The sequence below is a fragment of the Myotis davidii genome, unplaced genomic scaffold (assembly GCF_000327345.1).
Source record: "Myotis davidii unplaced genomic scaffold, ASM32734v1 scaffold406, whole genome shotgun sequence".
Classification (NCBI taxonomy): domain Eukaryota; kingdom Metazoa; phylum Chordata; class Mammalia; order Chiroptera; family Vespertilionidae; genus Myotis; species Myotis davidii.
Window position 1 is genome coordinate 211,077 of NW_006298354.1, and position 14,513 is coordinate 225,589.

Sequence of the window (14,513 nt, forward strand, 5' to 3'; positions counted from 1 at the left end):
TTCCCTCCCTATTCTGCCCCTTCCTAAGACAATCTGGTTCTAGTGTTCTGTGGAAAAGGGGAAAGGGTATATATGCAGGACAGAGGCCAATGGCCAAAATCAGCATCCCCCCAAGCAGACAGCATTCCCTCCCAGAGACAGACAGCTTTGCAAAGACACAAAAGAAAAGCAAAAACCGGTCCGTTGAGTTGACACACCACCTTCCACCCTGATACCTCACTGACTGGAAGCCCCTGCCCTTCCCTACCACATACTACGCGCACACACACACACACACACACACACACACACACACACACACACATACTGCACACTCCTGGCCCACATGTGTGCAAGCCCACACTTGTACTCTCACCAGAGCAGGTGCCACCAACAGCCTGGAACCCAATTTAGTCTCCCCACAGAAACGGTGCCTTTCCCAGGCTCCGTGGTAGTGAAGCTGTGAATCATGGACTGGGCTGCAAATTCTTGATTGTTTCTCTTGCACAACCAGCTCTGCTCTGAACTACAGAGTTAGGTCACCCTTAGATTCCACTAAACAAGGATTTCAAGAAACCTCAGATCTGGGCACAATTTCAACAATTAAAAGGAGGTGGCTGCTTTACAAACAGAGAAGATTTAATTTTTAAGAGCAGTTGATAAATGTATAAACCCCAAATGCAGAAAAGGCTCAGCACTTACAAAGACAAAAGATTTAGAGAATTGTTAATTCTTCACATGCCCTGGCTTTGTTTCCCATCTGGAGTTCTGAGCATTCAGGATATTTATTTTTTAAGTGGGGAGGAGGGCATAGAGAAGATGAAGTAATAAAAAGATTGTTCACAATATTTTGTTCATTTTAACAGCAAATCTTTAGCATTTTACTGCACCTTGAAAGGCAAACAAAGGTTTTTTGAACAGCAATTTGTTCAAAGAGCTTGCTTTGCATCCCTATCTGTAATTTGTGGATTAAGAACTAGGAATTTAGTCTTCTAATTGTTTGGTGCTAACAGCAGTTACTTGGAAAGGTATTCACAAACTGTTAAAGCAAATAAGGAGGACAAATGTGTCACCACTGGAAAGTGTACACTTCAGGAAAGCAATTCAACTACCTCCCCCCTGCCAGCAATTTGTCAATAGGTGCCACTCCTTAGTCCCATGCCCTGCAAACATTTTATTGCCTGAATTTTTCTGAGGCAGACCCAAACTTCACACAGAGCATCTTTTAAGTTTTGTTATTTATTCATTGAGCATATCAAGCACCCTGTTCCTGTCCCATAGAGAAAAAGAAAAAAATGTTAGAACAAACCTGTCTCTTAAAATACTGCTCAAAAGAGGGTAAGCAGCATGAACTCTACTGCTTTTGGTGACAGGAAGACAGAACCACAGATAATGTAGGAGGGAGGAGAAAATACAAGTATCTTCCTGTAAAACAGATGCAGCTACATTTTTCTGGTGGTTTAATCAGTATGGGAAGAACAAAAATCCCTCTTTGGGTTCCTTATTATTTATTTAGGCAGATCAAAGGACTTTTCCATCTAGCTTCAAACACTGTGGGAGCCATTTCAGATCACGAACAATACTGGTGAATGAGTTCTGAAAATAGCTTTCCTGGGGAGGCGGGCCATGTGCTGAGTGGGGCTTTGGATTCTGCTCCACACTCCAGCCAACACACTACCCTCCCACAAGGCGACCGACGTCAGCCCATCCACATACGGTAGGGAGTCCCACAGACTCTTTCCATACTAATGGGAAGAACAAAACAAAAACCCTGGCTTCATTGACATTTTGCTGGCTTGGACGGGTTTCCACTAAGCTAAGCAGTCCAACAGACCAACCCCTTCCCTGGGTCTTCCGCTTCATTGAACAGATGGGAATTGGGTTCTTGATCTCATTTAAACCGGAAGGGCCCTGTCCGTTACCCCATTTCCTGTTCCAAGCCACTTATCAGAACTTAGGCTCCTGCCCTCTAAAAGCTGCATGGGAGAGTTAAGGGAAAAAAATCCTAAACTGGCAAAATTAGGGGTGGAGCCCAAAGTGAATTGTCTCTGGCTAAAAAATGAACCTGGAAGGGGAAAATAATGAAATACCAGGAAATGCCAGGTGCATTCTCTCACCTTACCTCTGACTCCACACCTTGACTGCCTTGTCTCCACAGTCACCCAATGAAGAACTTTAAGCCAAGAGGGTTTTTCCCAAAGCAGTAAGAAGGAGACAGGAGGCAAAGAGTTAGACATCAAAGAGATTCACAAGCCTAGTGTGGGGGCCCCCTAAAGAAAAGGCCACCCTAGGTCCAGGCACTTCAAACCACAAGGCCACCCATAATTACCCATGGTAACAGGGCAGGAATACCGTGTAATTTCCATCACTGTTGCCCATATACTGAAATACTACTAATCAGAGACATTATTCCAATAGCAATAACTGAAGCAATGAACTGCATAATAGAATCATAATATCTGGTTGATACAATGGGCCCTTGAATAAATCAAAACTATACATGGGTGGGCAAAGGTAGGTTTATAGTTATAATACAAATAAATAATACAATAATTAATAAATAATAATAAAAGAATAAACTATGTGTTTCGAGTACTCACAACTATAAACCTACCTTTGCCCACCTGAGTATTTAGGAAGAACTGAATATATAAAACAGTACTCCTGAACTAAGGACAAATGGTAGAGAAGTCATGGGTGTATTTTGCCTTCTACATTTTAGCATCTGACCAAAACTTATATATAATACTAGTGGCCCAGTGCACAAAATTCGTGCATGGAGGGGGTGGTTTCCTCAACCTAGCTTGCACCCTCTCCGATCGGGAACCCCTTGAGGGATGTCCGACTGTCAGACATCCCTCTCGCAATCTGGGACTGCTGGGTCCTAACTGATCACCTGCCCGCCTGCCTGATTGCCCCTAATCCCTCTGCCTGCCTTCCTGTTCGCCCCTAGCTGCTTCTGCCTGCTTGCCTGATCACCCATAACTACCCTCCCCTGCAGGCCTGATGTCACCGCCAACTGCCCTCCTCTGCCAGCCAATTTGGTTCTGATTGGTCGGTTTCTATGCCAGTAAGCGTCAAAAGCTCTGCCTCCTAGGCAGCCATTGGCTCCTCACTGTTGACCCAGATTTTGTTCTGATTGGTTGGTTTCTATGCCAGTCAGTGTCTCTGGACCTATCAATGGGGCCTGATCAGAAAGGTGGGGCTAAGCAGCAGCCCTGGTGGAGGCCTGGAGAGAAATAGAAGCATGGCTGCTGGCCAGACTGGGAGAGAAAGAGAGAGGCAAGTGCTGATCAAAAGCTGCCACAGAGGGAACGGATCAGTCCCTGCTTCTCTCTTCAGGCCTCTCTCTGGTCCTGATTCGCAGTCCCCTCAGCAATCAGTGCAACCCATCGCTGACTGCAGGACTGATTTCCGGTTGGTCTAGCCTTGGTCCTTACCAGTCATTAGGACCCAGGGTTTTATATATTAGGATGATGTGAATTTAAATTACATGCTTAAAAACACAACAGGTAACTAACAAAGTCTCTACAGGAGAAAGATGAAGCAATCCAGATTTGATAAACTGGAAGGAAGTACAAGACAAGTTATATTCTGAACCTGCATGTTCCCCCACAATAACATTTTGGTGTTTGTTTAGTGTCCAAAAGAATCACAATAATTCCTCCGAAAGATGTGCTCACAAAAATATGTGATGAGAGTTTTGCAGAGGGGGATAAGTAGGAGTGATAGGATATTCCAGACTAACTTTAAGTCCAAGATAATTTGCTTCTGCTCCTAAAGGAAGGGCTTAAAACTCACAAGATGAACACTGACACTTCTTTCAATATCCTAGAAGACAGGACAGCAAATAGCTGCTGAAATCAAGATTTGTGCTCCTGTTCATCCACTAGGCATTGAGGCCATATTCAACCTAGAAAGTTCAGGGAATGTTAATACAGTACTAATTATGGCTAGAAATTCAGGTTGACAGGAAATTTACTAAGTCAGGGGCCAGCCATGCATTGCAGAGTCTGTTATACCAAACACTGGCCCACTCCTTCCCTTAAGATTCCTAACACACAGCAGAAGCTGGCTGGGGGAGGAGGTCAGAAATCATAGAAAGGGAACTCTCTTACCTGGCTGCTCCATACTCAGGGGGATGCTGATACCTCATCAGTTGCCCCTCTGTTCTCCCTGGCTGGTTCAGACGATGCTCACTATAGAAGTGACCTGGCTCTTGGGGCTTGCACACTACAGACTGGGGTGGCATGCCCTTGAAGGGATACTCTGGTGGGGGGCCTCGGTGTTCCACGCCCTTCAGGCTATGCTGGCCGGGAGGTCCTTGGGCCTTGTAGAATTCACTGGAACTTGTGGGATTCTTGTAGAGGTCATTGGGTTGTGGTGGAGAGAGTGGAGCGCTGGTAACAGGTGGATGGGCCTTAACTCCACTGGTGGCCAATGACATCTGCATTAGTCGTTCACTCAAAGAGCGGACATGTCCTTGCTTAAGGTCTCTGAGTCCTTCATCCTGGTGCATCTTCCCAGGATTGAGACGCTGAACTGATGGGCGTCCCTCCGTCCTCATCTTCTGGTTGGTGACTCCAGTGACATAGAAGGCAGCTCCAACACTGGCATGCTGTTGGCCCCGAAAGTACTGGGACTGGACCTTGGCTTCTTCATAGGTCGGGAGTTCTTCATTATTCTGCATTCGAGGGGAAAGTTGCTTCTCCATCATGATATTTTCTGACTGAATTTCCTGCCCTTGGGGTTCTTGTCTAGCAGCATGTGCCACAAGCTGTTGGTGATGGTCTTGGGGACTCAACATATCATTCTGAGGACCTGGGTTTCCACTGCCACTGGGGAAAGGAGGGACAGTCCCTGTGGCTTGCTGGTGTATGGCAAGCAGGTTGCGATTCTCATTAGGATTGCCATAGCGAAGCTGCTCTTGCAGCAGACGCTGCAACACCGTGGTTCCTCCACTTGGCTGATCTTCAGAATTTCTCATCTCTATTGCTGGTGGTGCCTTGTGAAGAGAGAGAGAAATTGGGCACCTGGGCTGCCCTTGACCTAGGAAGGGGAAACAGGAAGCTTAACACCCAATTGATGGATAAATCATTCCTCTAAAGGGGAAAAATGAGTATTGGGGAAGGGGGGGAGGATTACATTGCAGATACAAAGTAGAGAATTGAATCTAGAATTAATAGATTAATTGTTGGTGACTCCTGACTCTAGCATTGATATGAGGAGGAACTTGGAGGCATAAGAGCTCTCTGATTCCTCTTTCACTTTTAGCATGGGTTAAATATTTAATCTTGACTTAACTCTGAAGAGGACAGGACAAATCTGGAGCAGTCAAGTAGGGTGATCAGAGAGGGCAATTTTCCTAGGACCTTACTTACAAGGTTCATCTCTCTGTTTTCTATTTCAATGAAAAATACAGATGTGGCAGTGGGGGCAAGACAGTGGAGAGAAGTTGTCCCGTAGACAGGATCTGTAAAGCAGTTCAGCATGTGAAGGGAGTTATAAAATGCCAAATAATAAGTAAATACATAAAAGGTGATGAGAGCTTGGCTTGCACCAGATAGAAATGATCTCTGCTCGATGGATATCATTTTCTGTGATCTCATAAAACTCTGAAACATATTTTTTTAAAAGGAATCCTTTCTGTATTGTCCATTTTGGATGCTCCCTGGCTTAGTAAGAGAAGGGCTTGGAATCATTGTTATTGATAAGTTTTCTTTCAGCCATCCAGGAATTGTCTTTGAGATTTTGTTGTTGTTGTTGGGTGCTTAAGGGAAAACCCTCTTTCATTTAAGAGGGCCTCTGACAGCATTTAGAAATTGAAAATTTAAAAGGTTATCCTTCTGGAAAGGGTATAATTATAATACTGCCCCCCCCCAACTAATTCTTCTTAAGGAAGTAATATGGATTGAGTGAAACATCTCAGTAGTAAGACAACTCAAGATTCAAATTCTAAGCATGCCATGGTTTTACAGGGTAATCTAAACAACTGATTCCTCTTTTCTTATTGTCTAGTCCCCAACCTAAAAAATAATATAGGTGACCTCTTACATTGTCTCTCTCTCTGTACAGTATAGTAAGTAATGCATATAAACTCATTACCGGCTCAAAAAATCTTTGGACAGAATCTGTCTCTCATGTTATATACTATAATTTAATACTAATGCTCAATAATGAAACTTTCACTCTAAGGATCTTAAGTAGTGTTGGATAATGGACATGATGTCACACAAAAAGTTACAATAAAGGTCAACCTAATCCACCCTTGGGTTCCTAGATGAGAACTCTGAAATCCTGGTCACAAGGCCCTGATTTCTATATTAAATAGCCTCTAAAAACATGACCCCCTTTCCCTTAGTCTTACAGGGAGTGACCCAAAGACGTGTATGATAGATCGAGAACAGTCATCTTCTCTCCTCTCGCACTTCTTGCATCATTATGCTACCTGGTTTCTAATTATTGTATAGAGTAGTTAACCTTCCAAAGGCCCTTCTTAAATCTCATTAATCATATTTTGGGGAAGAGCACACCAAGGGGCTGAGCAAACTGCCCTCAAGTTCCCTTTCCCACCCTCCCTCCCAGTGACCCACTGGAACTCTTGTCTTTAAACTGTCAGATTGGGATTTTCTGATAGGCTGAGAAATATAACATATAAATCTCTGTTAGTGCCTGAAACTGGAAAAATGACTGCCAAACTACTTTTCCTTTCTCAAAAAATGGAAACAGGAGTATGTATGATCACAGAAAAATCACTTATAAACCCCTCTTGCAAGGCAATGAAATCCAGACATTGAGTTACCCCAGATCCTGAAGAGTAAGTACACCACCCCCTCCCATTCCACACCCACCCCACCCTGCACACACACAGGCTTGCACACACAGAGGCACACATACACATTGGTGATCCATACCTATTTCTGCTTTCTTTTAGGCTTAAAGCCTTGATCAGGATAGGGAATTCTTGCTTATGAGCAGCTCCAGAAACCGCAACGGCAGATTCCCTCTCCCCTAACACTCAGGTTCAGGTTAAGCGCCGCCAAGAGTCCAACCAGTGATCACTCTGAAATGTTCAGGAGGGGGAGGGAGGAGAAATAAAAACGTCGTTTCTATTTTGCCACCAATGGCCAACTGTTAACCAAACCAGTCCTTCCAAGGGAATGACTTGTCCTCCCATTTGCTTGCCTTTTATATGAGTGGCAGGATCCATTTCCACCAAGACAGAAAGAAATGTCACTATCCAGCAGTATGTTCAGGAGATCGGCCAGTCTCCAGGAGATGGAAATGTCCAGGTCTGAGACTGGGAGATTGCTCTGCTCTAGCCTCACAGCCCCAAAAGCCATTGCTTCGATTCTGATTGAAATGATGGGTGATGACAGAAGCCATAACCACAGTCAACTTTAGGGTGTTTCCTTTGGATTGCTATCAGTAGCAGGACAGGTGAACAAGGCCCCACATCCCCCCAAAAAAGGCGGTCATCAGAGGGCGGGTTTTTGGTCAAATATAAATGTGCAGTGGAACTCCCAATTCAACTGCTACAGACCCAGCTGGGCAGAAGCAATCCCAAACTCCTTTTTTACCCAAGTCATTAAGTATTTATTGCATACTCGCTATTCCAGATACCCTCCAGCCTCATGCTAGAGGAATACAACAGCCACACAACATATTGTTCCTGCCCTCACAGAGCTTACAATCTGATCGATGGCCCATCCATGCTTCCTGGAGCAGCAAAGGCAACTGCCCTTCTCACTGCATAGCAGCAACCCCTCTCCCTCAAGAAGATGCCTCCACTTGCTTTCTCAGCACTTCCACAGCCCCGGTGTCTCTGAAAAGGAAAGGCTAGACTCACACAAACAAGACTAACTGCAAACACCCACCAGGTAAGGGTTTGAGATAGTCCCCATTTCTAATTACTGCTTTGACCCTCAGAAAAGGCCCTGCAGGTCCAACCAAAATGGTTATCAAACTGAAGAGTGTGTTTAGGTGGCATGCAGATGATCCACATTCTTATTTTCTGTCCTGCCTTCAGCATGACTCACTCATATCACTTAAAGGAAAGGCTTTCATCTGCGCCAGAGACACCCATTCGTGGAGCAGGGCAATGCAAAAGAAGCACACAAGCATCTCTGTATTTCGGGAGCATGTCCAAAACATCTGAGTTTTTTAAAAATCCACAAAACCGCACAGTGATTAATTTAACATTATTTCCTTGCCATGTTGCCAAAAATAAAATGAACAGATATAGAGTGAGAAAACATGGAAATTTGCCTTTCCATCTTGTTTTGGCCCAATGTGTAATCACAATCAAAAGCAAAAGCATCTCCCATCTGCAAGGTAATTATTTTGGGGTGTCTCCCCTAATTTCAAAGAGAGGAACAACTTCTAATTGGAATCAAAGCTGGACTATTAACAGAGCTATGGTAAATAACCCCTGTGCTTCTGTTGTCCAATTCTGAACAAAAAAGTTGTCTTTTTTTTTTTTTAACTGAAACACACAGAAAACAGCCCAAGGCTTCTAAACTTGGACCCCTGGAGAGAAACCACCATACAATTCTTTGCCAGTACTATTTAGATTCTTCATGCCAATCCTGACTGGCTTGCTTCTATTGCCCAGCTCTTCACCACAAAAACTTTACTTGTCCAAAGTCTTACTCTTGTTCCTTAATTTTGTCCTCTCTCTTACATATCCTTTTCAAAACTCAAATCATTTTAAGTCATCCGGACACAGACTGTCCCTCCCCATAACCCCGCCCCCTGGACTTTTCTGTTTCTGTTTAAAAGAGGAGAAGAACTCAGCCTAAGAAAAAAAGCTTTGCTGATGTCTCTCCAGTTTGCTGATTGCTTCTTAAAGAACTTACGCTTATCTACATATTAAGAGGCACATAAAAAGGAAAACACTACTCCATTTATTTATTAGAGAAAGGAAAGGAAAATATTATTGTCTCATATGCAAGAACTAAAATAGTATGAACTCTTAAATCTTTAATCTGCCCACAGATTTAATCACCCCAACTGTCAGGGGTCTGACATCATCTTCAATCAATAAAATAACCTTGTTTCTCCTGGACAAGCAGACTGTCCCTGAGGATATTTGATAGGGGAAGAAAGGATATCCGTGGTTCTCTCTTTAAAAAATGCAATGTGAATCTATATATTCAACTCTTCTGTAATAACAACAGGTCAGCAAGGCCAAGCTAAATTCTTACTCCATTTGCAGTCGTTGGCCTCTCCCAGTATACCTGGGAGATTGAGCCAAAATACATTAGTGAGAGCCCAGATGTTTCCCAACCCAAGTCCCAGAAAATCAACATGACAAGGTGGCCAAATTCCCACCCTTCAAATAAATTTTAAAATATGCCTATAAGATCTTCTCTTTGTCCCTTCTGACTCCTCCTATTCTGCCCCCACCCCTCACTCCACCAACCACAATGAAGAATCAAGTCTAGGAAACCTGTTTCTCTGCTAAATCTTAGTCAACTTGTTCATACAATTTTACTTCCAGTTCTCTGGAAATAAGCCAGTTCAAAGTTTTCCGTGTACCTGCATGCACATATTTGTGCATAAAACACACATGCACACGCACACATGCACACACCCTCCCACACAAAGAGAGGAAAAATGGCCCACTGAATTCTCTCATGTCCTCTCTGGTTGGTCCATATTGTGGCCTGAGGTGTCCTAGGGAACACCTTTCCCAATAATCTTGCAACTCAGGATACTAATTCACTTCCTCCGGGAGGTAAGAAACAATGGTCCCTTTGCAGGTTAGACCTAAACTTTCGATGGATAATGGGCAGGCAGTATAAACACCATGGTTAAGAACCAGGGCCTAGAGTTACTCTATCCAAGTTCAAATTCTGGATCTATAGTTTACTAACTTACCTCATACATGTCTCTTGACCTCCCCAAGTTTCAAATTTCATCATTTGCAAAATAGGAATAACAGTGCTCATGCCTCATAGAGTTTTATAAAGCTGAAAGGAGGTAATCCATGTAAAGTATAAACACAGAGCCTGGTACACAGTAAAGACTCAGTAAAAGTTAGCTATTAATATTATTATTTCAAACTGGCCTTTTTTTCTAGAAGGCTCTGCAATTTTATAAAGTAAGGTTGGTTTTGTAAAATCTCTATTTGCACCTCAGTTTGTGTGCAGGGGTCCTTAAATCAGTGAATGTTGGAAGAAAGACTCCTGGGAGACCATCCAGTGGTCCAACCCTCCCTTTTTATAGATGAAGATGCCAGAGCTTAAAAGGGGGCAGAGCCAGGGCCAGAATACAGGTTTTTATTACTCCAAAGGGAACAGTCCTTCCACTAAAATATATTATCTAGCATATTAGTTTATAAATAGAAGATGCTTAATAAATATTTATGAAATTGAATTGACTCTAGTTTTAAAAGACTATGAATGGGGCTTAATGCTACCACCAATTTTTCAATTCCATTACAAGTAAAATGATAATGGGGTGATCCAAACAGGTGAGAGGGTTGTCTTTAGTTAGAAGTATGGTGGAAGGACCTTACACAATAGCTCCTCTGTAGGCCAAGATATGCAGATAGGTCAGGGAGTAGCAGGAACCTCCACTGATCAATATTTCCAGGCCCCTGTTGTAGGTCTTGTCAACATCATAATGACTTGGTACTTACTGTTACTTAAGTCTAGTACTAGCTTAAGAAAAGGCTTTGAGTCAGCCCCACTTCTTTGCTCCTAGCTCTTCCTCAATCTAGATTAGGTTAGAAATTTATTTTAAGAACCACAGTAAGACCTTGGCATTTCCAAATCTTACTGAGGATCAGTATCAGTTATCTGTTTCTGAGACAGCAACTCAAAGGTGTGGTCAATTTGGTCCCAGTTTTATGTTTCTGTACTATAAATCAATTAAGTTGAACATGTGAACAGTCAACAAAAGCGATTAACCCTAAAATGTACATGAGCAGTGAAATACTGGGTAACAAGAAAAATACTGTTGCCACCACCCCCCCATCTTGCTCCACACATAGCCATTTCAAGGGAGGAATAAATATATCACTCCATCACATCCTATTTCTTCTTGCCTCAGAAAGAATATAAGCAATCCATAAAATCATATTGAGTATAAACTGAGAAAAGTTTAAAAATATACCCAGAAGCTATCTACTTTACCAATATCCTATTTTCAATGGCATACTACTCACTTTTATTTTTACTTATTTTACAAGTAATATAAGCACAACACACAAATATTTATAACAGAAAAAAAATCACTCATAATCCTAGCAACTCAACCCACACATTGTTAATATTATAGAATATTTCCTTTCGTTTTTTTCTTTGTATACTTGTGTTTTTGCAAAGCAATGAAATATGAATGTACATGTAATTTTGGATGCTACATTTCACTTTATCATAAGCACTTTCTCCATGTTGAAGCATAGACTTCATAACAAACACTGCAATGACTGTGTAATAGTCCATAAAATGAGTGTATCAAAATTCACTTACCCATTTTCCAATTATTCAGACATTTAAACTGCTTTCAATTTTGTTCTAGTCTAAATAATGTTATAAAAACATCTTTTGATTTGGCCTTTTTTAATATTTTGGATTGTTTCCTAATGATAGAATCCCAAAAGTAAAATTAATGGTCAAGGAGCATGAATGTTTTTAGACAACCCACTAAAAAAAAAATAAAACTAGCAAAACATCAAAGTCCCATGAAATCTCGCCTTCATTTAATGAAAAGTTATCCTGCTCCCACTTCTCCACCAGGGCAGAGCAGGACTCCTGGGAGGGAAAGAAGCCAAGAGAAGCAGTGTAGTATCCCAGTGACTTTCAAAATGGCAGAGTGGAATGTGGACTCCCTTGTGAATCCAGCTTGCATGCACTTGTCCCAAATTGCCACCCAGTCAAGAAGCTCATTAGTAAAAGTATCAGGTGGATGAGAATAGGTTCATGGCCTGTAATGGCTTATATCATGTTTCATTTTTTGCCCTTGGAAAGATCTGACAGTCAGCTTGAAGACATTCAGTTCTAGTGACCCCATGTGCTAAATTCTCAGAATTAAATTGGTTAGTTTTCCAATATCAATATTCAATATATTTGACAGGGTATTGTGCTATATAGAACTAAGCATAGATAACCAATGTGACTGTGTACCCCTAATTTTCAGCCACAGTTAAGGTGGCACATTTAGGGTCAGCCCTGTTTAATATTATATGGCTAAGTGGCATCTGTCTTAAATGGCCAAGGTGTTATGTAGTCAGAGGTTTATTTGCAGACTCGACCATAAAAGTCATCCAGTCCTAAGGCAGGGGAGGAAACAGGCCAGAGATACCTTAGCAAGAGCAGACACAACAGGCATCTTTCCTGGGCTGCTTAGTGAAAATTCTCAAAAGAGAACAGTGCTTTCCACCTCCTTGAAGTTTTTCCCCTAATCTTTGTCCATTTTCCCCTTGCCCCCAACTCTGCTCAATATGGAAAATTAATTCTCTCTCCTCACAGTTTCTACTGTACTTCGTATATATCTCTATTAGAACACTTATCAAGCCATATTTTCCACAAACATTTATTAAGCACTTAACTATAGCCAGAAACTGCAAAAGTCCTAGGGTGAAGAGAGAGAGAGAGAGAGAGAGAGAGAGAGAGAAATAAAAGAGTCTAGTCCTCAAGGAGCTCCCACTCAAGCAGTGGGGCACAATCCAACAGGAAACCAGAGGTATAAGCAGGTAACTCTGGTAACAGAGAACCCTGCAAAAACCCCTGAGCCACCTGAGCAAAGCTTCACAGAGGAACAGACCTATGAGCTGAGTAGGAGACATGTAATCTGATAACTGACTTGCTTATGGAGAAGTTGGAAAGGGAGGAGTCAAAGATAAGTTGAGATATATCTTTGGGAGTCATTAGCATATGGATAACAGCTAAGGTCAAAGAGTGGGCTGGATCACATAGAGTAGGAGCAGACTAGAATCAAAGATGAAACTAAGTTGGGCTCCTGAAAAAAAGTGAGCAAGGGTCAGATACTTGGCAGTTTTGCGCATGCGAAAGAAATTCCTTTATTTACCTATGGCTCCCCCTCCTTCCCCTTACACCTTCAATCTAAACCTTGGAATACACTTCTCCAGGAATGTAAGTCCCCATTGGCAATGCAGAGAAGAAAAAAGAAGTTCATTCATGTCCTTTAAGTTTCTAAGTACCGACACAGAAATCACTTAATATGTTGAGCCAGAAATGGAAGTTGTTAGACTGCAAGATCTTAGAGGGCATGGGCTGAGTGCAAGCTTTTCTTCTGTGTCATTCTTAACACCTAAAACTTTAATTGGTACATAAATTATGCTTAATAATTGCATAGTGAGTAAATAACTTCCCAAAGACTTTGCTAGAGACAACAACAAAAAAAAAGAAAAGGAATGAAAGATATACTAGCAGTAACAATAATACTATTACCTTTAGTTTCTCAGCCTTCTTCTAAGGAGACAAAAGCTCTTTCACTTCTGTTATCTTATTTGTCCTTCTCAGCAGCTCTGTGAGGAAATAAAGGCAGATGTGATTAATTCTATTTTACAACTGCAGAAGCTTAGGTCCAGGACAGATAGCTAATGACAACTAATTTGACCAAGGTTTCACTGTGGCCCACTGGTGGGACCAGGATAAGGATCCAGGTATTGTGACTTCCTTCCCTGTGTTGGGTTACTACACACAAACCTCTACAGAACTGACTCTTCAGTTTTTAAGAGGACAGTTCACAAGAGAAATTCATTAGGAAAGCAGATTCCCTCAGGGCTCCAACAGTATCTTGAGCAAGCTAGTGCACTGCACCTATAAGAAAATATCTAAGACGTTTCCCCTTACCAATGCTGGAACGGCTAAATATAATGTGCAGTGGTGCTCCACTAACATAATTAGGAACTCCCTGTTTTGCTGTACCCCTTTGGAAGGGAGCCCCGTCTGCCTAGTGTCTGAGTGGGGCTCAGGTGCTGACTACAGGTGTGGCATCCAGCAGGTGCATGAACAGGAGCCAGCGTTTGATATCTTCATACCAAAGGGCCTGAGTCACTCCCCAGAGTCAGCCCCTCCTCCTCATGCTGACTTGCAAGTCCCAAGAACCTGTCCTGACTGAGTTGCCATTGCGAAACTAAATCTCGTCCCTGCCTTCCCAGGAAGAAGTTCGGTGAAATCAGTCCAACTACAAATCATATAATGCAACCAACTTGCCCACCCTCCAAAACTCTAGGGCAGGCTTATGCTGCAGGTATAGCATCAGGGAATACAGGGTGGTAAAAAAAAAAAAAAAGTAAGTTGTGAGCATGTGAATCAGTTTATTCTTGTATTATTATTTAGTAACTAGAAGCCCAGTGCAAATTCTTGCACAGGTAGGGTCCCTAGGCCTGGCCAGCGATCAGGGCCCATAGAGGCCTTCCGGCTGCTGGCCGGGGCCTCCCTTACCTGGCTGCTGGCTGCTGGCCAGGGCCTTCCTTTGTTCCACACCACCCCCTGGTGGTCAGCGCACATCCTAGCGAGCAATCGAACTCCCGGTCTCCCAAACTCCCGAGGGGACAC

The 14,513-nt window shown here is 42.6% G+C and overlaps 1 protein-coding gene across 3 annotated transcripts in view; it reads right to left on the reverse strand.

The window, feature by feature from the left end:
• The window catches only part of AMOT (angiomotin), a 65,776-nt gene that overhangs the window by 43,398 nt on the left and 7,865 nt on the right, over positions 1–14,513 (reverse strand). The window contains exons 2-4 of one of the 3 annotated variants that reach the window (XM_006774022.1): positions 13,401–13,477; positions 6,894–7,042; positions 4,098–5,028 (exon numbers count right to left, since the gene is read on the reverse strand). In XM_006774022.1, coding sequence (XP_006774085.1) covers positions 4,098–4,966 — 869 coding nt within the window. In that variant the 5' untranslated portion in view covers positions 4,967–5,028; positions 6,894–7,042; positions 13,401–13,477. Of the gene's footprint in view, positions 1–355; positions 501–4,097; positions 5,029–6,893; positions 7,043–13,400; positions 13,478–14,513 lie in introns of those variants that run through there. The other 2 variants (XM_006774023.1, XM_006774024.1) reach the window with 2 other exon arrangements.